We start from the raw sequence: 22,949 nt of genomic DNA on the forward strand, positions 1-22,949 counted from the left end.
CTGTCCTGCTGTCCGTATTCTCCATGACCAAGGGCAGCGTGGCAAAACGCAGAACTCCTAGGGTAGACCCCAGCTGAGAAGTTACGATAGCTTCAGTTATCTGCCATGGCTCTGAGGAGACTTGCTTCTTCCTCCTCCGTTTTCAGCTGCACCAGGCCCTCCTTTATCTTGTACACGTCAGTACCGAAACCTCAGACAGACTTCCCCGGTCCGTCACCGTCGGCACCTCCACCAATCCTTCCTTAACCTTGCTGTAGGCTGCTTCACAACAGATGTACCCACTGTGCAGGCACTGGTTTAGTTCCCTGTCCCCCCGTGACAACACAAGAATGAAAGGGTTCGTGTGCCAGTTTCACATCTAAGGGCTCTGCATCCGTACAGGGCAAGGATTCGATGTTTCTTGAAGCAATGTGGCCTCTGCCGTTTTCCCCCTCACACATTTTCCTCCTTCTCACCTCCTTGCTTCAGACCCCACTCCGTCCTTACCCAGGGTCCGGGTCAGATGTCATTTATATGTGAATGTCTCTTCTAAAGCAGCTCTTCATTTTATGAAGCTCCCAAATAGTTTTTGATATAGTACAATAACATCTTTATGGACAGTCCAGGATATGACATATCTAAATTAGTAATTGTGACATCTTTAATTAACCACCAGAGAGACTTACAGAATGAGGTAGATACACATTATAAATGAAGATTGAAATTGGATTGGTTAATTGAGAAATATGATTATTAGCTGTGACTTAAATTTTCTTATATGCATATTACTGGGATAAATAAATAGGGAAACAGTTTACCAATTTCTGTTTAATAAGGACGCCTTAAAGAAAGTATTGATTTTTAATCTCTATACCTCTTTACTCTTTTTTTTTTACAGAAATAGTATGAATTCTAATATAGAAAGCCATGTTGTTGAAGAAGTTATTTTCTAGAGAAATATAAAAGCTTGGTAAAATTCTGAATTTTCATCCATTTTCTATTTGAAATATTTTTTTCTCCATTTGTGTTACTGAAGATATAAATAGCCTAGAAATGCTCTTTCAGTCAGATGAGTGCCGCTCTGCCCAGTCAGTTTCTGCTCTGCACGACCCTGTGACCTCATTGTTATGTCGTCAGTGGCTTCGCTGTGCGGAGCTTATGCCAAGGTGTAGAGATGTGATCTGAAATTTTATTTGCTTTTCCAATTTCATTTAATTTCTTTTTAAAATGTGTGTGTTTGTGTGTGAGTATGTGAGTGTATATAAGTGTGTGTGTCTTTGAGTACGTATGAGTCTGTTTGTGTGTGAGTGCGTGTGTGTATGTGAGTTTATATAAGTGTGTGTTTGAGTCTGTGTGTGAATCTGTGTGTGTGTGTGTGTGCATGCGTGTGTGCAGACCGTGGTGTGCTTGTGGATATCAGAACAGCATAGGGGAGTCCATTTTCTTTTTCCTCGATGTGGATCCTGGAACTTGAACTCTGTTCAGCAGCCTTGGTGGTGGGTACATCTTCCCACCGGGTCATCTCACCTGTCATTTAATGTCATCTCTGTTTTCACGTGGTGTCTGCTGATCTATCAACTGACTTTAAGTTGTTGATTTTCACTTTGAAATCTCAGATAAGACCTTTCTGTAAACCTAGGTTCATCTTCTACCCATATCTTTTCTTTCTTTGTTTCTTTGTGTTTTTTTTATTTTTCTCTCAAGGGAACATCACACTACATGGTCAGGGTCTCCTCGGCCTTTTAATTGAGATGCAAACCATAAAACCTAATCATTATGTAGGCTTAGCCCAGGATGAGAGTAGCAATTGCCTCTAGCTTTTGACATGCAGCAAATATGAATACCTGCATTCGGATTTATTCTTGTCTGTGTTTAAGGACCATATGACGTAGATAGTGGAGCATCTTCAGGTTCCAGAAGGATGGGGGAAGCTGTTTGGAGTGGGATGTGTACAGGAAGCCACTGGTCCTTCTGCTTCTGGCTTCTCTGCTATCCTCAGAAGCAACGGAGGGCTGCGTCCCTGGAAGAGAGCAAAAGTGTGATTTCAGTACGCCACAGTAAAGAACTTCCCGTTGCTTTGGCCATGGCTAACGATTGTTTTCAAGGGGAAAATGAAGCCTAGTAGCCGTGCTCACTGGCGACTACTACACTGCATATATGTGAAGTGAGTGAGCGCCTTTGTAAGACATATTTAACATTTCTCCGTGATGAGTCGGTGAGCTTTTAATGACACACCAGAGAAGGGTGTCCCCGTTCCCTGTTACTAAGCTATCAAAGGGAGATGTGGCCAAGACCCGTGCAAGCTTGAATTTGATCTTTAAAGTTCGTTCTGTTAGAGCGCTGTCTGAGGAGACGTTGGAATGTAACTTGACATTTTTGCTGTGTGTTCTAAAGGCTCTTTGACTCTTTCTTTTTCAGAGTAAAGCCTGTCCCCGCTGAAGGAATCAAATCCAATCCTTCTAAGCGACACAGAGACCGACTGAACACAGAGTTGGACCGCCTGGCCAGCCTGCTGCCCTTCCCACAAGACGTTATTAATAAGCTCGACAAACTCTCCGTCCTCCGGCTCAGTGTTAGCTACCTGAGGGCCAAGAGCTTCTTTGCTGGTAAGACACCAGGGTTGACCCTCCCAGCAATGGCTTGTAAAATACTAATGTTGAGTATGCTTCTCTTAATGTTGATGACTATAAAAACTATTGATGGGTGAAAATGGTTTGTGTCATAAACAATAGTTAAGTGACAAAGCTAAATTTGTAACTATGGTTAAATTAGCCCTCCTGTCTCATTCACCTGACAAATATAGCCGTTTGAATGGTAGGCCATATCATCATTTGAAAGTCATGTATTTAGGAGTTATGCTCAGGTTTCATTTTTACAAAGAAATAACAAGATACTTGAAGACCGTGATTGGGGTTGGGCAGTGACTTAGTGGATAAGAGAGGATTTTCTGTGCAGACATGAAGATCTGAGTTCAAATCTCCAGTGCCCACCTAGAAGCTTGGAATTGCCTATACCCCTAGCATGGTGGAGACAGAGACAGAAGGGTTCTGGGGATTTCTGGGAGGCACCTCATCTGCAGGTTTAGTGAGAGAGGGAAGAATGGCTGGGAATGCCTTGGAGACACTGCTGCTTAACCTGAGCTTGAGCCGTGGCTCTGTATCCTGACCCTTGGTGTTTGCTCACACACCGTGCTCTGCCACACCAGACGCCCTTCGCTCCTCCCTGACGTGGGCGGCACCTCTGCCCTTAGACAGTTTTATGTGCAGGCCAGGGACCTCTCTCGACTCTGAGAAAGGAATATTGGCATGAGTCATTCAATTTCTTGTGCCTTTGTAATGAGGAATGTTGATATGTGTATATGTAGAAAAAAATAATGTCTATGTCTGTGTGTATATATGTGTGAGAAAATATACACATTGTCCCCTGTTTGAAAGTAAGGGGAAGACACCAAAGCTACTTGAATAACTATGACGCCATGTAAGTACTACATAGTCCCTATCCTTAAGATATATATATATTCTAAGATGTATGTATCTTTACACACATGTGTGTTTAGACTGCCTTATTAGCAATGCTGTAGTGTCCCAGGCATATTAAAAGTATTTTCTCAGCCCTTCATTCGTAAGTTGGGGTTTCATTCAGGTCCATTACCTGTTTGAATTATTCCTCATCAATTACATCACCCTTAGTGTTTAACCATCTTGCTGGTTTAACACTTCGGTGTACATGAAATGTAGCTGGACATTTTGTTAAAAGATACTTTCTAAAGAATGCCTGTCCTATGCTGGTTCAGTCGCTTTAACTAAGGAATCAATATTTGAGCAAATGTGTTACAAAAGTTGTGACGTGTTTTAGTTTGGCCTCCACTGTGCCCAGAGCTAGTTTTTAAAAGTTGTTTGCTTTGCCTATGAAAGTAAAAATCCAAATAGACAATTTCAGGAAGACTATCAGAGTGTATTGTGTGTGTGTGCGTGTGTGTGACGGGGATTCATGGTGTGTATTCACTTTGAGCAATACCTTGAGCTGTTCCGTATAGGAGCACAGAGTTAGATGGAAATTGAGGGGATAAAAATCAGTTAAAACCAAAATGACTACCCATCTTCCCTGGACCATCAGTGGGTCCGCAGTGTGTCAGAGCAGAGCCTAGGACCCACATGCACAGAGCAAACTGGGTAATGTGGCGCTCCCGACAGTCCCAAGGGTGCCTGTCCACTGTCGGTCTCACCGTCCCTCTATTAGGAAGCAGTGTAAGGAAGTAAAGGGAAGCTCACAATGAATAACAGGATGCAAACAGGGGGTGTGTAGGTTCCTGCGGAAAGAACAATATAAACGAGTAATCATACAATCTGGCTCAAAAGGAAACTCAAGTTTTACTACAACAATAGATATTTTTCCAAGAAAATACATCTATTTATTGCAGGCTCAAATAATACGGCTTGAATTGATCTTAAACTTGGGAGCCGTGACTAAGCTGTTACTACTCTCTGAAAAGCCCAGCCAAATGTTAGGTAAACATTAATGTTTATCCAGTCCTAATTAGTTGAAACATCTGAGAAATTAACTTCTTAAGTATTTAGTGCTGTTTAGTCATAGTCTAGGTAGGGTGAAGTTTGAAATAGTTTATTTGAAACTGCTATCTGTTACATCTGATGAAGAAAGGTATTCACGAAGTTCAATGACTACCATCAGTAGGAGTTTAGTTTTGGAGCCTAGGATTTTGGTGGCTGCATCCAGGTCTTGGAATTGACCAATGTTTACAGAAGGTGTTTCTTCTGAATCATGTCTTTTACATGGTTATCAAACAGAAGATACTATGGTTCTTGATGGCCAACCTCATTAGGGGTAGCAATTGGTATTTATTTAGTTACTTAGTTAGTTAGTTTTCGTAGGGCAGGGTTTCTCTATGTAGCTCTGGCTGTCCTAGAATTCACTCCGTAGACCAGGCTGGCCTCTAAAACTCAGAGATCTGCCTGCCTCTGCCTCCTGAGTGTTGATTAAAGGTGTGTGCACTGCCACTCCCAGCTAACAATTGATTTTTAAGAAGAATAATATTGGCATTTAAATTTTGAATGACATTTTTTACTAAATATTGAAATTTTCAGGATGTAATTTGTTCAAATTGGTCTACATTTATGGCTTTACGTGATGAAACTACATGACCAAGACAACTTATAAAAGAAGACATTTAACTGGGAGATTGCTTACAGTTTCAGGGGTGAGTCCATGATCAACATGGCAGAAGGCAGGCAGCCATGGCTCTCGAGCCATGGCAGAGCGCTAACACCTGGTCCACAAGTTGCAGACAGAGAAAGCAAGTGGACCTGGTGTGGGCTTTTGAAACCTACAAGCCCAGCTTCAATGGCACACCTGTTCCAAAAGGCCATGCCTCCTGATCCATCCCTAACAGTTCCACTAACTGGGAACTAAGCATTCAGATATATGAGCCTATGGGGCCATTCTCATTCAAACCCTCTTGTTCTGCTCCCTAACCCCATAAGCCTGTGGCCATGCCATAATCCAAAATGCATTCAGTCCAACATCAAAAGTCCCCATAGTCTTTCACAATCTCAGCACCATTTAAAAGTCCAAAGTCTCTTCTGAGACTCAAGCTAATATTTGAACTATAACCCCCTGTAAAATTAAAACAAAAAGGCAGATCACATATGGTGGCATAGATTATAATCACCATTCCAAACAACATACGATGGCGTAGATTACACATCACGCTTCCAAAGGGAAGAAGGGGAGCACGATGAGGAAACAGTGTTTAATGAACCTACAGTTGTCCACCGTGAGCTTGTTGCTCTTGCTTCAATTTCCCTACATGTGTGGGCTGCATTTTACTGTCGTATGACAGAATATCCCATTGATTCCCGGTCATGTCTGTGTCATGGAGGAGGCACATGTCACCCAGTGGGCCAGTTTTCGTCTTTGAGAGGCCCTTCAACCTTCCTGCACCACACTGTGCTCACCTTCTCAGTGTGGATACTAACGAGGCTTGCCTGCTCTGAGGTCTGACGTGGCTTGATGCTGAATGTAAGCTAGGCTCTGTGAGTAGGTTCTATAATTAAAATTGTTATCATGGAACCATACTTACTTCTTATAGTTTGGAAATGTAAATACACCCATTCACACAATAATAGATTTTGGAGAACTCCCTTGTATGCCTAGGAACCTTTAGGGACCCGGTGTTAATGTCACCTAAGAGGTCCCATGTTGAAGAGGTGCTGCCCTTTAGCTCAGGTAGGAATTGGTTGGTGAGCTCTTTACAGTCTCTCAGGGGAGTAGGTGGTCATTGCTTGTCCATGTTTTAAATGCCTCCTGGCTCAGGTCTAGATGCGCTCAGGGAAGAGAGCTGTTGCTTGTTTGGGCGGGAGGAGCTTGAGCCATGGACAGTGTGTTCATGGATTCACCTGTGTGTCAGTTTCAACGCTGTGCGGCAGTTTATGTCTCAGTGAAGTTGCTGGAGTTATCTCGGAGTCCATACTAGTAAATGTACGTGCTAAGCCTGTGGTCATCTTAGAAAATATGGGACCTGAGAGGATTTCCAAACCGTCCCCTCATCCGATACGCTGTCATTGGTCTTCAGAGAGAGGCATGCAGTTTGCCGTGTTGCCTGAGAACTGTTAATGCACACAGTGGAGTAGAATTGAGTGTGTAACATGACGTGTGATGAACTGAGTGTGTAACGTGACGTGTGATGAACTGAGTGTGTGTAGTATTTAGAGTGGCGGGGCTGCGTCCCCAGCACCCCGACTGCCCACATGGCTAGCTTATGCTCCGAAATAACAACACACAAACTGTATTCATTTAAACACTGCTTGGCCCTTTAGCTCTAGCCCTTACAGGCTAATTCTCACATCCTGATCAACCCATCTCTAATAATCTGTGAGCACCGGTCTTACCGGGAAAGATTCAGCATGTCTATCCTGGCGGCTTGCTTCATCGTGTGCGTCTGCTCAGGACAGGAGAGGATGGCGTCTCTCTGAGGTGTCTGCTCCCTAGAAGAGAGCTGTGGAGTCTGAGCTCACTTCCTCTTCCTCCCAGCATCCTGTTCTGTCTACTCCTCCCACCTATCCTCTAACCAATAAAATGGGCCAGGGCAGTTCCTTTATTAGCCAATGACCTTCCTCCATCAAGTGTGTAACGTGACGTGTGATGAACTGAGTGTGTAACGTGACGTGTGATGAACTGAATGTGTAACGTGACGTGTGACGAACTGAGTGTGTAACATGACATGTGACGAACTGAGTGTGTAACATGACATGTGACGAACTGAGTGTGTAATGTGATGTGTTACAAACTGAGTGTATAACGTGACGTGTGATGAACTGAGTGTGTAACGTGACGTGTGATGAACTGAGTGTGTAACGTGACGTGTGATGAACTGAGTGTGTAATGTGACGTGTGATGAACTGAGTGTGTAACGTGACGTGTGATGAACTGAGTGTGTAACGTGACGTGTGATGAACTGAGTGTGTAACATGATGTGTGGTAACTAGATCTTTGGAAATGGGTTTTCACTTGGAATTCAGGATGGAACTAACCTTTAAGTCCCTTTGCATTTTGAAAATGACCTGCTGAGAAAACAGTAATTTCCCAAACTGCTGTCACAAACACAGATGCAGTGCCCACCTTGCCACAAAGGACGCACTTCAGGGGCTGCAGGATGGTTCAGTAGCTGACAGCACTGCCTGCCTTTCCAGACGACCCAGGCTTGATTCCCAGTGCCCACATGATGGCTCACAGATGCTTGGAGCTCCAGTCCCAGGGGATCTGATGCCATCTTCTGGCCTCTAAGAGCGCTGGGCATGCTTGGGGTACACAGATGTATGCTGCAAAACATCATACAGACAATAATAAATATATATGTTTTTAAAAAGAATACATTTCATACACAGAAATAAACTTTACAATACATTAAAGTAAAATGTACCTTTTATCTCAAAGTATATAGAAAACTCTATATTTAGGTATATTTGATATATTATTTAGAAATTTATTCATATTTACTATGTTGGGGGTATTTTCTTAAATTAATAAAAATTGTTTTTCTTAAACCATTCTATTATATATACATATATGTATATGTTTATTTTATGTTTACATCAATATTGGGATAGAATTTACTTCCCAATCAAAGTAATAAAGAAAATGGTAAATATTATAAGATACATTAAATTAATAGCAACTATTAGAATAAATAACATATATATAGTTTCCCCCCACAAACTGTATCATGCCAAAGTTCAATTTAAAACTGAGAGGAAAGTTGAAGATGTGGTTTACTGCAACACAGTATTTTGTCCTAGGAATTTTCTTTCTTTAACAATTTAAAATAATGCATGAAAGAGGAAAGCACTGTTTGAAAATGTAAGTTGGGTGGATGTTGGTTGAATTCAGATTGGAGTCATGGGTGCTGGGATACGACCGCTCCATCGTGATGTACTGTGTGTGTATTCACACATGAAATTCCACCACCGAGTAAAACCAGTTCTTTGTGCTATGGAATCGCTTCAGGTCCCTCCAAATGAAGACATGCTTGAAGATGTACTTTAGCATTTTACTGTCCTTATCTTGTGCTGTTGTTATATTCCTATCCCCTCAGAAGGAGATCTGTAGCCTACTACTGGGGAGGTTTACCAGATGTCTGTTAAAGTTCAGCAGGTGCCTCTCAGGTGGCAGAGTCAGTGACAGTTTTGGTTGCTATGCTTCATTTATACAAGCTGTCACAGATCCCAAGACTGTTCATCTTCAAGGATCATATTCATCGAGTTATATACATGATTTGTGTCCCCCTTAACATCCGGAAGGTGTCAGGTGCCATATGGTCGTCATAGTAATTCTACCTACTTGATGTTTATCGGTGTGCTCTGTTTAAGGCTGTGGAAATGGTAGCCCCAGTGCAGCCGACTGTAGGTTTCCTGGAGTGGTCCCTGGGTGTATGAACACAGAGAAGGGTTTACTACCTCTGCCCTTGACTGCCTCTGAGTACCTGGCATGTTATTTTACACTCACCAGCATTCATCTCAAATGATAGCATTGCTCTCATTTTAAAGTCAAGGAAACTAAGGTGAAAAGTGGTTCTCTCTGTGTGTGAACTGTAGGATGAGCAGGACGCCCATCGCCTGCCCACTGGGAGCAGGATGATGGGATTTTCACCCAGACTTCACGGCCTGGAGTCTGGGAACTCTGAGAAAGTCTCTTCATCTCCTTGTGTCTTAGTTCCATATCATATTAAACAAACAATACTACCCTCATAAGGTTGTTAGGGAAATTAAATGGGTCATAATAGTTTGTAAGTGCTGGGCATAGATTTTCCCCAAGATCATGCGTCATTATTCGGTAATTAGAGCCACTCAAATGGTAGGAAGCATTGCTTTCTTCCATTGATTTCTTAAGTTAGGCAACATGAACATGAGAAGAAAGAGTGTTAATATAGAGCCTAGCTGTTTTAGAAAGAGGCAATAGTTAGGAGCCTAAACCTTCATGGGAAAATGTCACGAAAGGTTGAAACAGCTTAGCCTGGATTGAGAAGTGTGGGCATAACCTAAGCTTTCTGGAGCAGCAGAGAGGGGTTTGCGGGGGACCTTGGGAAGGGAGTGCACACACTGTCTCTAGACTCTTGTTTGTGCAGTGTTGGCTTTCATCCTTCACTGGGGGCTAAACAACAGAAATATCTCTGCTCTGTTTGGATTAGAACCCTCCAGTGACCGTTCCCAGGAATTCATTCATCATGCGTATCAAATATTGTGCTTCCAACGTATAAAACTCCAAGACTTAGGCCTTGCCAAGAGCCTGCTCATAGTCTTAGCCCCGCCACACTTTCTGTAAGGCCTTGTAAAGCTGTTCTGATGCCTGACTCCTTTTGACATTCTCTTCTGGTTCTTTATTTCTGTAGCTTGTTCATCGTCCTTAAAGACTGGCTAAGTCTGGTTACCTTCATGGCTAACCTCGACACAAGCCCACCAACAGGTGGTACATTACTGAGACAAACCCTTTGGGTCCTTCCTCACTGCTCTGGTGATTCAGGGTGCACCTAAATGCTGAGCTGTTGTTTTCTCCTACGGGTGACTCTAGCTGGCACCTATATGAATTCTGTTGACTACAAAATTAACGTGAAGAGACTCCAGATGGTATTTGAGGTCTTTCTGCCTGGCACTGTACCTGCCGGTTTTAGGCTGCTTATTTCGTGGGAATGTGGGGTTTGGGTGTGGCTTTGACCCCATCTTTTCAACGGTGGGTCTTTCTCGGTAAAATTCCTAACTTGTTCATTCTGTGGAAACTCTTGGCAAAGTAGCGGAGCCCGGATTCCTCTTCGGCATTGGGGGGCAGCCGGGGCTTTGCAGCGGAGTTTCCCACTGAAGTAAGCAGCCGCAGCAGCTGCTAATGCCCAGGCCAGAAGGGAGGAAAAGGCCGTGGTCTGGTCTATGTTTCAGTGAGAAGCATTTAGGCATTTCCTTTTCATCTTGATTAACAGTCAGCTCTCTTTACCTTACACTATCTTTTGGCCTGAGGAAGTCTGTTCTCTGGCCTTTGGGAATTTTTATACACAGAGGCCAAGCCCTGGCCTCTTCTCACAGAGAGATCTTTCAGCTTCTGCAAAGGCAAATGGCAGTTTGGCCTCCGATCCCAGGCGTGACACACACGCTGATGATTTACCAGGAAGTACAAACGTGAGAACAGTTCACACCATGCTGTGCTTCTAAGAATGCTTTGCCAGAGCGGTGGGACCTAAAAATCTAACAAAGCAATTCCCGAGGCCTGCTGAGTCAGCATTTAAACACCACAGGTTAGAAAGGGATCAGGGGAGATAGGAACACAGGTGTTTAGGAGAGTATTCTTTCTAATAAGGCAATCCTTAAACTCTTACAAACACCCCGACTAGAGCGACTGTTTATTAGAGTGTCCCTCTGCGGTGCCTCCTGTACACCAGTGTTACTCTTCAACACAGCGTCACACCCTTGCAGGATGGACGTTTTCCTTTGTAACCGCCCTTTTACATATTAGTTACCGCAGGCTCGAGAGCTGGCAGGGTTAGTAAGTGGAAGAGCTAAGGATTGCATCTACCTCGGTCAAGGACGTCAGCCATATGTTTCCACAGGAGACTTAACAGCGCACCCCGAAAAGCTGAAGTCTCAGTGGTTCTGTTGGGTTGTGTCACCTCTCAGCGCCCTGCACACTGCGTTTCACATCCTCTCTTTGACGGTTTTTATTATTGTCTTTTAACATGACGTGTTTAATACGTGCCGTTTGTGTCCTTACTTCTTCCTCTTTTATCCCCCTACAGTGGCGTTAAAATCCTCCCCTGCCGACCGGAACGGAGGCCAGGATCAGTGCAGAGTACAAGTCAGAGATGGGCTGCTCCTGCAGGAAGGAGAGTTCTTACTACAGGTAATTCTCGTCATACAGTCCCTCCAGCAGCGCAGTAGGGCGGCCTCGGTGGGCGCTCCTTTGGGGAGTCCCTGTGCCTCTCATGGGAACTGTAGCTGGATATCGGGTTAATCATAATAGTCATACATGTGGTAGTGGCACAGGCTGAGGGAGAGAGGGACATGGAGGAGCTAGAGCCAATAGAAATAAGGAGAACACACGAGGTAATGCGTTTAAATGTGAAAATACAGTTAGAGTAAGCTGCTAATTAATGTATGTGTTTTATAGCTGAGAATTATATTTAATTTTTTGAGTGTTACATTTTACATGCATTGTGCTTTCCAGTAAAAGTTTTCAATTCTTTATAAGTCTTTGAAAGCATCTAAATTTCAGTCAGTGCTGGAGGCATTTTGGCTGGAAGCTGTGCTGTCTTCTGTCTAGGTTTCTTCACTTAGAGATCCAATAAGGAGACCCGTTCCATGATCCCGTCATCCCGTCCCATCCTGTCCCATCCCGTCATCCCATCCCATCCCGTCATCCCGTCCCATACCGTCATCCCATCCCATACCGTCATCTCGTCCCTTCCCGTCATCCCGTCCCATACCGTCATCTCGTCCCTTCCCGTCATCCCGTCCCATCCCGTCATCCCATCCCATACCGTCATCCCGTCCCTTCCCGTCATCCCGTCCCATCCCGTCATCCCATCCCATACCGTCATCTCGTCCCTTCCCGTCATCTCGTCCCTTCCCGTCATCTCGTCCCATACCGTCATCTCGTCCCTTGCCGTCATCTCGTCCCTTCCCGTCATCTCGTCCCTTCCCGTCATCTCGTCCCTTCCCGTCATCCCATCCCATCCCGTCATCTCGTCCCTTCCCGTCATCTCGTCCCATACCGTCATCTCGTCCCTTGCCGTCATCTCGTCCCTTCCCGTCATCCCGTCCCTTCCCGTCATCCCGTCCCATACCGTCATCTCGTCCCTTCCCGTCATCTCGTCCCTTCCCGTCATCCCGTCCCATACCGTCATCTCGTCCCTTCCCGTCATCTCGTCCCTTCCCGTCATCCCGTCCCATACCGTCATCTCGTCCCTTCCCGTCATCTCGTCCCTTCCCGTCATCCCGTCCCATACCGTCATCTCGTCCCTTCCCGTCATCCCGTCCCACCCCGCCACCCCTCACCCCCGACAGCTGTCCTCCCTAGAGAGGAAAGGAATGTAATTATAGTGAATGTTTGCTGTGCTATCCATTTCATCAAACGTTAGATGCAATGTATTTAAAAGAAGAAATCTGGAGCATAAGAGAAACAGAAAACCTGGTATCTTATTCACATACCTGGTTGGACTTTAAATTTAGTTGTAAGTTTCCCTCAGCCAAGTCCGAGGTGTGGGTAGGTTTGCCTAGTCCACATGCTGTATGCCTATGTTTGGGGGTCATTTTGAGACAGTGTTCATGATGAAGAGAAACAGCATTTATCTAGCAGTTGGTACTTCCCAGTGACGGTCTCACACCTTCCTGTGTGCCTGTGTTTGGGAGTCATTTTGAGACAGTGTTCATGATGAAGAGAAGCAGCTTTTACCTAATAGTTGGTACTTCCCAGTGACGGTCTTACACCTTCCCTTCTACAGGCGCTGAATGGCTTTGTTCTGGTTGTCACAGCAGACGCCTTGGTCTTCTATGCTTCCTCTACTATCCAAGACTACCTGGGCTTCCAGCAAGTAATTACACTTCTCTTTCATTATTTATGATGGTTGTTGTTAGAAAATGAGCCTTATACTGTCTTGTCTATTTTAAAATATAAGCTCAAAGTTGGCCATTTATACATGCAAAGTCTTGACTAAAATGTGTGCTCTTACCAGAATTTAAAATATGTTTTAGGCTGTTGTGTTTTTTCAGTATTGATAATGTGTAGCACTGATGCTTTGCTTTGTTTCATGGTTATTATGTTTCTTTTGCATCCATTAATGATACTATATATACACATACAGGAAACTTTCAGGACCCTGCTGATGTAGGTCTGTGCTATATAGTATCTGCTATGCTGGGTTCAATAGTTAGCCTGGCAGAAGGGGGCCAGAGAAAGAAACTTTAAGGCAGGTCAGGTTTTGAAACAGACAGAAGAAAATTTGCCATTAGATGACATGGGCTACAGCATAAAACAGTTAGAGAATTAATGAGACACCTAAGAAGGCCTGTGTGAAAGATTGCGGCCTATACTGTTAGTTCTGGTGCATCTGGAGTATGAGTATTAACCTGAAAAATGTCTTGAGGCTGAGCTGAAATATGAAGAGCGCACAGATGGTTGATGAGGGGACACAGGAGAACGTAGAAGGGCCGTCAGCAGCAGACAAGACATCCGGGGCGGGGGAGTGTCTGCTGTGTGTAGGCAGCCTTGAAGGGATGGTGTGCGGTGGTCAGCAGTAGAAAGCCAGTGGACCGTGCGCTGGTAGAATTGAGAGACGCTGGTGTGTGAGGGACTGGAACACCTGATCTGATCTGGGAACAGACCCAAGTGAGCACACGTGGATGCTTGTTCCTCTCACGAATCTGGCTCTCACACTGTAACGCCAGAGGCGTCACCTGAAACACTTGATACCATCTCTGGGCTCCATTCCCAGATATTCCATTTCAGTAGGTCATAGTGTGGCCCATGACTTTGCATTTCTGCCAGTCCCACAAGGTTGCTTGTCTACGTACCACAGACTGTTTTAACACGTATATGGACTGTAGTTCTTGTTATATATGTAATATATAACATTTTAAAAAATATATATGCATATTATCAAAGGGATGGAACCTGGCCGCTGTTAAACAGGGTTTAAACAGTGTGTTGTCTGTAGAAAGCCTGTTGGAAACATAATGGATCACTTAGGGTTTTGATAATGATACCATGGTTTATATCAGTTAAAAAAAGGTCAAGTAAAGGAAGCCCAGATGTGGTGATGACTTTAAATCCGAGCACTTGGGAGGTGGAGGCAGGCGGATCTCTGTGAGTTCAAGTCCAGCCGGCTCTACCTAGTAAGTTCCAGAACATCCATGCTGTATAGTGAGACTCTGTCTCAAAGTCAAACCAAACCAAAGTGAAAAAGTAACTGAGACACGCGCTATGTTCCCACTTACTTTTCTCATTCGTATGCATACTTTGTACATTCTTTATGTGTGGGATTAAGATTTCAGGTTTGAAAACTACAAGTTGCGACATATTCGTGGGAAATGATTCAGGTGATATAGTGGATAAAGGATCAAACTTTCTACTTCAGTGCTTAACCTGCAGTAGTAAAATGGTAATTTTGGATATCATCCCAAATAAAGAGGCTACACGGGACTTTCCTGCACGTATATGTTTGCGTAGGACGGAGAGAAAATGTGCTATGTGCTGTGAGTTTCAGTGGAAAAGAAAAAAAGAAAAACAAATTCTACCGAAGACTAAGAATTCAGCATTGCATTCAAGGCTGAGAGGCATGGGGAGGAGGGATGGGGCGGGTACCATAAAGGCTTTATCTCTTGCTGTGGAGTCTGAAGTCTCTTTGGGAAGAAAGTTCCTATAAAGAAAACACACATGAAACTGAAGGAGATCCCAGTGAGATGCTGTTGAGGTTAGAGATGACAGAATAAGATGCCGGTAGGGGATTCACGGGTCAGAGGGTTAGAGCAGTAGTCCTCAGGCTTCCCAGTGCTGTGGCCCTTTAATACAGTTCCTCTACTGTGGTGACCCCAACCACAAAATTGTCTTGTTGCTACTTCATAACTTTAGTTTGGTGCTGTTATGAGTTGTAATGTCGATATCTAATATGTGACCTCAAAGGGGGTCTTGAGAACCACTGGTCTATCATGGCATCAGCTGGTGTGAAGTGGACAAGGACTATGACCAGGCCTTAATATGGTACATCAGAGGAGCAGAAAGATGCCTTGTGAACCAGAGTGTTCGTGTCGGGAAGTGATGGCAGCTAACTCGTTGAGTCAGTGACAGTGCTGGTCTACAGGTTTCCCTACCACGAATGACTGGGATTCCGTAGGCCATCATCTGCGTTCAGTTCACCGTCGCTATCTCGTGCCCACTGATATTGATGTGTTTTGAAACTGCTTTGCTAAAGCTGATCATTTCTAATCACTGCTTTATTTCCTCTTGCTCCTTTTCCTTAGTCTGACGTCATCCATCAGAGTGTCTATGAGCTCATCCATACAGAAGACCGAGCCGAGTTCCAGCGCCAGCTGCACTGGGGTCTAAACCCCACACAGTGCACAGACTCTGCACAGGCAGCAGATGGTAAGGAGGTTTACCAGAGGCCGCAGTGATGCCTTCGGAATATTCTGTGGAAGGAGGCTGGGAAGTCGGGGAGCATGGAGCTCCATGCTGAAGACAGGGCACGAGTCAGGTGGTGTTAGTCTCTGGCCTCAGATAGAGCCGGACTGTGAGAGCTGAGGTTAGTTTAGCAGATGAGGGCTGTGAAGAACACCATACATCAGAGGAGTGGCATTGTCAGCAATGTGAATATATACGTGTCTGTGCCCACTGGTGGGTATCTGTGTGGGGGCCAAAGATCACCAACCTCCATCTTACTTTTTTAAATAAGTTCTTTCATTGGCCTGGAGATCCCCAAGAAGTCTAGGCTGATGGGAGACGCAGGGATCCTGCTATCTGCACCTCCCAACCCTGGGATTGCAAGCATGAGCCTGCATCCTTGGGTTTTCTTGACATGGGTTCTAGGGATCAAACTCAATGTCGTGTCTGCATGGTAAGCACTTCACCAACTGAGCTAGGGCCCACACCCAAAGCCGCGCTGTGTTTTACAAAACTGCCCATGGCGCCACTGTGAAAGACGGGAGGAGTGTACAGGGTAGCAACTGCACAGTGCAGTCGTTGTTAGCAAAACGTACCCACAGATACGTACAGTAGCATGTGCAAGAATCAAAAGGCTTTTCCTGGCGTAAGCATTGTTTCCAGTGAAGCTGCTAAGACAAGAAAACTACAGCTAGAAATACAGACATAGTTGGCAGCAGTGGCTCAGAGGTACAAGCAAAGATGATGTCAAGTTCTACAGCACAGATTTGCTAATAAGCTTGGGCTTTTGGATTAATTTTGAAATGATATTTTAAATTCTGAATGCAGGCTCCAGTTTAAAATGTGTCGCAGTTTTAACTATGCAAAGCCTCAGTTTCTACAGAAAATGTGAGTAGCCTGCTGTTTTGTTTCCACAGACGCTCATGGCCTCCCACAGCCGCCAGCAGTCTACTTCAGCCCAGACCAGCTTCCTCCAGAGAATGCCTCTTTCCTGGAGAGGTGTTTCATATGCCGGCTGCGGTGTCTGCTGGACAATTCGTCTGGCTTTCTGGTACGGTGGAAAATCTTAAAATCCCGGTTCTTGAAGTGACTTAATATGATAAAAGAAAGCAGCCTTGAGAAATTAACATTTCAGGGCCAATAAGACAGCTCAGTTGGTAAAATGTTTGCCTTGCAAGAATGGGGACCTGATTTGGACCCCAAGGACCCATGTAAAAGCCTGGCGTGGTGATCTGCACCTATAATTCAGTAGATGAAGGGAGAAAACTGGAGAATCATGAAAGGTTATACCCAGCACCACAGACACACACTCACACACACATACACACACACAAATTAGTATCTCAGGGTTTGGGAGTCTTCCACAGCACATAAAAGCCTATCATTTAAGCTGAAGATGTAGAAATTCAGTGGCGGAGCATGGCTCCTGTACTTTGAGTATTCTGAAAGAAAGAAGTTGAAGTCTAAGAATTAGCGAACGTTCTTCAGTAGAATGCCTGGCTCTTGGGATGCCATGCATACAGGAAAAGCATGAATCTATCTATGTCTGGGATAAGTGCAAATACAGCGCCACTCTTTGTGGCTCCCGAGTTACCGTCTGACAGGAGTGCTGTGGCAAGAGGTGACCCTGGAGAGCCACCCGGCAGGCACAGACCCTGAGGTGACCCTGGGGAGTCACAGGCCTAGAGGGGCAGCATCTTAAGCCACACAAGGCAGTGCATTTTGTTAGTGTTATGTTTTACAGTTGTTTTGCTGGCCTGGTATTCAAACTGTATTGAGGTGTCTTTCCTAGAACCGCTGTCTAAGATCAGCTAGCAGAGTTAGGTGGGATTTCTGTGCGCAAAGAGTTTCTTCCACTTTGTGCTGTATCAGGTATGTGTCAGAGTCCCACAGGCTCCGAGATCAGCCAAGTTTATTACAGCCATTTTTAAATTCTCTTTTGTCTCCTAAAATCACCCTTTATCTTGGATCCCTGCATTCCTTATATAGTTTTATAAGGTTCATTTTACTGTTTCAATGAAGTTGTATATTTTTCTCAGGAAAGATTATGGCATGCTGTGTCGTATAGGTCACACATGTTTGAAAGTTAATACAGTGATTTAACCGCCACTCTTTTCATTGAAGATGTGTATTGAGTGTCTGGTGTGCAAAGAGCCAGCCGTGGAGGGTGAAATGGCCAGGTGGTTTGGGGCACAAAAAGGATAGGGCTCTCCTGCCATGATGCTGGGGGCAAGGAACTGTCCCCCAGTCCCGAGAACCCCAGAAGAGCCAGGATGGTAACTCTGGAAACGAAACGGACATGCTGTTTCTTTTCATGACTTTCCCTAGGCCATGAATTTCCAAGGGAGGCTTAAGTACCTGCACGGGCAGAACAAGAAAGGAAAGGATGGGGCGCTGCTCCCTCCTCAGCTGGCCTTGTTCGCAATCGCCACCCCACTTCAGCCACCGTCCATCCTGGAAATTCGAACCAAAAACTTCATCTTCAGGACCAAACACAAACTAGACTTCACACCTATTGGTTGTGATGCCAAGTAAGGGAGCCCATCACTCTCCTTTCACTACACGTGTGCTTGATTTACTGCGTGGGACGTTTGCCTTAGGCTGTGATATTATTCACTGCTAGATTAGCAATTCATCATTTTGTTTCAGTATTGCCTACTAAAATAAGGTAATTTTATCAGTCTGACAAATAATCTTATTTTATATTACTTAACCATACTTGTAAGAATTATTCTTAAGATTTTGGTTAATTTTACGTTTTATAAAAATATTATTTAATTTTTAGCTTTAGAAATTAAATAAGTATCCAAAGTTAATTAGTTTACAAGAATTTATACCAAAGCATTTTAGTTTTTTTCTCCTTTCATATGGGAGCATGCAGTGATGTGACTTAGGCCTTGTCTCTGAACTCAGTCTCAGTACTCCATGTTTTAGAATTTGTTTTATTTTATCGTCAACTCTGTCCGTTCATGTTTGGCCATCCTAATTTTAATGGCCTTACTCAAAAGAAGAAAACAGGCTAACACTGAGACTTCATAGCCAGAAGTAAGAAAATAAAAAGATTAAAATTCAAAGGGATGTTTCCTATGTTTTAATATGAAAACTTTGGAAGTCAGCTGCAGTGTTTGTAGAAATAACGAACCCCCCACCCCCGTGAACGTGTGGCGATTCTCTTACAACGTAATGCTTTTCTGAAACAGAGGGCAGCTCATCCTGGGCTACACGGAGGTAGAGCTGTGCACCAGAGGCTCCGGCTATCAGTTCGTCCACGCTGCTGACATGCTCTACTGTGCAGATTCCCACGTCCGCAGTGAGTACTAGACCGTGTTAGCTTGTTAAAATGTTTCCTGTTTCGTGTGTGTATGTGTGCACGTATGCACACGTGCATGAGGTGAGCAGGGACAACTTGTAGGAGTCATTCTTTGCGTGTGTGTGTGTGTGTGTGTGTGTGTGTGTGTGTGTGCGCGCGCTCGTGAGGTGGGCAGGGACAACTTGTAGGAGTCATTCTCTGCCACTTTGTAGATCACTAGGCCCAAGCTCAAATAGTCAGGCTTGGTGGCAAGCGCTCTACCCGCTGAGGCATCCCCCCCAGCCCTCATAGAGGCGGGTTTCAGTTATTATGAATGACAACTTCCTCACAGAACTGTTAGGATTCCTCCTGTGTGGCATCCTGTCATGTTGGTTAACCAGCTCTACCTTTTACTTCCTAAATCCTTGACGGCTGTCATGCAGTAACATAATGTTATGATGATTATGAAAATAACTATTTGGCGAATGAAGCTTTGCTCAGAAAATCTTTAATGGCACCATTGACTCATACATGTATGTTAATATAAAGTCAGAAAACACTAAACATATTGCTCCCTGGACCTGAAAAGTTGTAATCTTTACTTTTCTCCCAAGTGAAGCTCTTCTTGTGTGTTTACTAAAACCATTTGGCCTACTCTTGGCATCACCCTTTTTCCCTTGTCCTTGCTAAGCTTCATCTGAAATGGGAAAGCACAGCTCTGGAGAAGTGTTTCTGTGCCTCTCAATATGTTTACTGTGTTAAAATGTTTTCAAGATATTATCATCATTGCTAGTTAAAGAAATAGGTCAGCATGACTTTTTAAATTTTTTGCTTTATGTTTAAATTGTGTGTTTGCTGTGTGGGAGTATGTGCACATGGGTGTAGATGAACTCAGATGCCAGAAGAGGGCGCCAGTGAGGCCGCTGGAGACCAAACTCAAGTTCTCTGCAACAGCAGCAAGTGCCCTTAACCAATGAGCCATTTCCTCAGCCCTGAAGAGGGGCTTTGTGGCGAGGGTTTTCTGTACTATACTGATATAGGGCTTAACTTTGTTTTAAATGCCTACTTTTAGTGATTAAGACTGGAGAAAGCGGCATGACAGTGTTCAGGCTTCTGGCAAAACACAGTCGATGGCGGTGGGTCCAGTCTAATGCACGCTTGATTTATAGAAATGGAAGGCCGGATTATATCATCGCAACTCAGAGACCGCTCACGTAAGCTAATGGTTTTGTGTTTTCATGAATCTTACCAGAAAATTTATAAACAATCTAAGGCAATTGAACCTATAACTAAAAATTAAAAGAATATATCTAGAAAGAACAGGGCAAAGGTGAGAAATGTTGAAAAAACAGAAGTGACAAACTTCATTGAGAGTTAGTAGATAAAGCTAAAAGAATCTTCCTCATCTTCCAATTTAGGGGGAGATGAAAAGTCCATGACATATTTAAAAGAAAAACCTGAAAACGCTATGGTGTGCTCCCAGTGACCTGGGAACGCTGTGGTGTGCACCCAGTACACTGTGGTGTGCACCCAGTGTGCTATGGTGTGCACCCAGTAATCTGGGAGTTTCTTACATATTCCAGAGAGGAATGTGTGGTGGAGTACTTGCACTGCAAGGACTTCTCTCACATGAGAATTGCTTTTCTAGGTATAGCCAGAGGTAGGAATCCTTTGACCAATTTATTAAAGAGACAACGTCTTGGAGCTAGAGGGCTCTACAGTCCTGTTAGAGTTGCTGGTCCAGCTTCTTTGTCTGTCTCTGTCACCACAGCACCTTAGTTGTCCTGCCGTTGTTAGCAGTTTTGAGTTGTGAATGCACGTCTTTGCTTGTGTGTCTATTTTGTTCTCATCCATGATTGTCTAGGCTCTTCTTTGTTCTTTATGTTTCCACATGCACTTCAAAATTCACTGTAAATTCCCAACAACAGCAACAACAGCGAAACTGTTGGGATTTTGAAAGCATAGCTCTTTGGGGGAAGAATTAACATCTGTACATAGGTAGTCATCAACCCATGCCATAGTTAATGTTTATATTACCCATAAGAGTACATGGATGTGTTCTTCACACACCCATGTAACAAGTGGACCTCTGTCTTCATTAGTCTCTTCCAGGCTCAAGCCTTTCATTTTTTGATTTGTCTGTTGTTTTGTTTTCTATTCTATTTATGTCTCCTGATTATTATTTTATTTGTAGTTTTTCAGTATTTATGTATTTTTCCTGTGTAGCTTTACCTATATGTACATAACACTAGTCATGAGATAAAGTCTGTGCCCTGTGCTATCGAGAACATTTTACTTATTTTTCTTCTCCTTTTAAAAATATTTTCCTTAAAACATGTATGATAAAACTAATGCCTGCAGACCTTCCTGCCCACCCTTCTAGGGATGAGGAAGGAAGAGAGCATTTGCAGAAGAGGAGCATGACGCTGCCCTTCATGTTTGCTACCGGCGAGGCCGTATTGTACGAGATCTCCAGCCCTTTCCCTTCCATGATGGACCCCTTACCAATACGTACCAAAAGTAGCACTGATGCGAAAGACTGGGCTCTGCAGTCAACCCCGAGTAAGGATTCCCTCCACCCCAGCTCCCTTATGAATGCCATGATCCAACAGGATGAGTCCATCTATCTCTGTCCTGCTTCGAGTACCATCCCCCTAGACAGCCACTTTCTCAGCGACTCTACGAGCGAGTGCGGTGGCTGGCAAGACGGCATTGCAGCAATAGGAAGTGAGTCTGTGTTTAAACACGAGCAGATCGGACATGCTCAGGACATGAACCCCGCACTTTCTGGAGAGCCCCCGGATATCTTTCCAGATCATAAAAATAACGACGACTTGTACAGCATCATGAGAAACTTAGGGATCGACTTTGACGACATCCGGCGCATGCAGAGTGAGGAGTTCTTCAGGGCCGACCTCTCCGGTGAGGCTGACGTCAGAGACTTCGACATAACAGACGAAATCCTGACCTATGTGCAAGATTCTCTAAACAAGTCGACCTTGCTGAATTCAGCTAGCCAGCAGCAGCTTGCGACTCAGCACCTAAGCTGTATGCTGCAGGAGCGCCTGCATCTAGAGCAGCAGCAGCAGCTGCAGCAGCAGCACCAAGCTCAGGCCATGGAGCCCCAGCATCAGCTGGAACAGATAGAGCCCCAGCAACAGCTATGTCACCAGCTGGGTCCCATGGCACTCCCCCAGCAAGAGCTGGGTCAGAAAGCCAAGCACATGCAAGTCAATGGCATGTTTGCAAGTTGGAACTCTGCCCCCGCTGTGCCTCTCAGCCGTCCTCAGCAGGAATTAAAGCATTATAATGTCTTTCCAGACTTGCCAGCAACTGTGGATGAGTTCCCCTACAAACCTGAGGTGGACGGCATGCCTTACGCACAGAACTTTGCTCCCTGTAACCAGTCTCTGTTACCACCGCATTCCGACTGTGCATCCTTGGACTTTCCGGGGAAGGGTTTTGAACCGTCCCTGCACCCCACTACGACTAGTTTAGAGGATTTTCTCACTTGTTTACAAGTTCCCGAAAACCAAAGGCCTGGGATCAATCCACAGTCAGCCATGGTCACCCCTCAGGCATACTATGCCGGGGCCATGTCCATGTACCAATGCCAGCCTGGGACTCAGCACACCCCTGGGGACCAGATGCAGTACAGCTCCACAGTTCCAGGCTCCCAGGCATTTATAAACAAGGTAAGGGCGCTTAGAGCTGCGTAGACCTGTCAGGCCTAAGTGTCTCCATGTTGCCTGTTACATTTACACATATTGTCAGAAGGCTTCTACGCAGCAAGTCGTTTCAGAACCGCTTTTACTATAGTTACGTTTGCATAACCAACTTCATTATAATTTGCTTAACATCTTTTTTTAAAAATAGGTTGATGTTAGCATAATTTAGTAGCTGCTCTCCGTTGCCACGCAAGGGTATATCATGCTCACACTAATAAGTTTCTGTTAGAGAATGTTAGTTTGTTTGAAAATGTACTGGTTCAGCTTCTAAGAATCTCTTGACTAACATTAAGTCCCTTACCTGG

At 44.5% G+C, this 22,949-nt stretch overlaps 1 protein-coding gene across 1 annotated transcript in view; it reads left to right on the plus strand.

Annotated features, from left to right (window-relative positions):
- Positions 1 to 22,949, plus strand: part of Ahr (aryl hydrocarbon receptor) — a 36,189-nt gene that overhangs the window by 8,965 nt on the left and 4,275 nt on the right. The window contains exons 2-10 of the mRNA XM_041658652.1: positions 2,398 to 2,585; positions 11,270 to 11,373; positions 12,974 to 13,063; positions 15,489 to 15,612; positions 16,545 to 16,678; positions 17,956 to 18,158; positions 18,828 to 18,937; positions 19,989 to 20,130; positions 21,300 to 22,611. Coding sequence (XP_041514586.1) covers positions 2,398 to 2,585; positions 11,270 to 11,373; positions 12,974 to 13,063; positions 15,489 to 15,612; positions 16,545 to 16,678; positions 17,956 to 18,158; positions 18,828 to 18,937; positions 19,989 to 20,130; positions 21,300 to 22,611 — 2,407 coding nt within the window. The remainder of the gene's footprint in view (positions 1 to 2,397; positions 2,586 to 11,269; positions 11,374 to 12,973; positions 13,064 to 15,488; positions 15,613 to 16,544; positions 16,679 to 17,955; positions 18,159 to 18,827; positions 18,938 to 19,988; positions 20,131 to 21,299; positions 22,612 to 22,949) is intronic.

The sequence above is a fragment of the Microtus oregoni genome, unplaced genomic scaffold, assembly GCF_018167655.1.
Source record: "Microtus oregoni isolate MIOR12 unplaced genomic scaffold, Mior012 000009F_ref0000495, whole genome shotgun sequence".
Classification (NCBI taxonomy): domain Eukaryota; kingdom Metazoa; phylum Chordata; class Mammalia; order Rodentia; family Cricetidae; genus Microtus; species Microtus oregoni.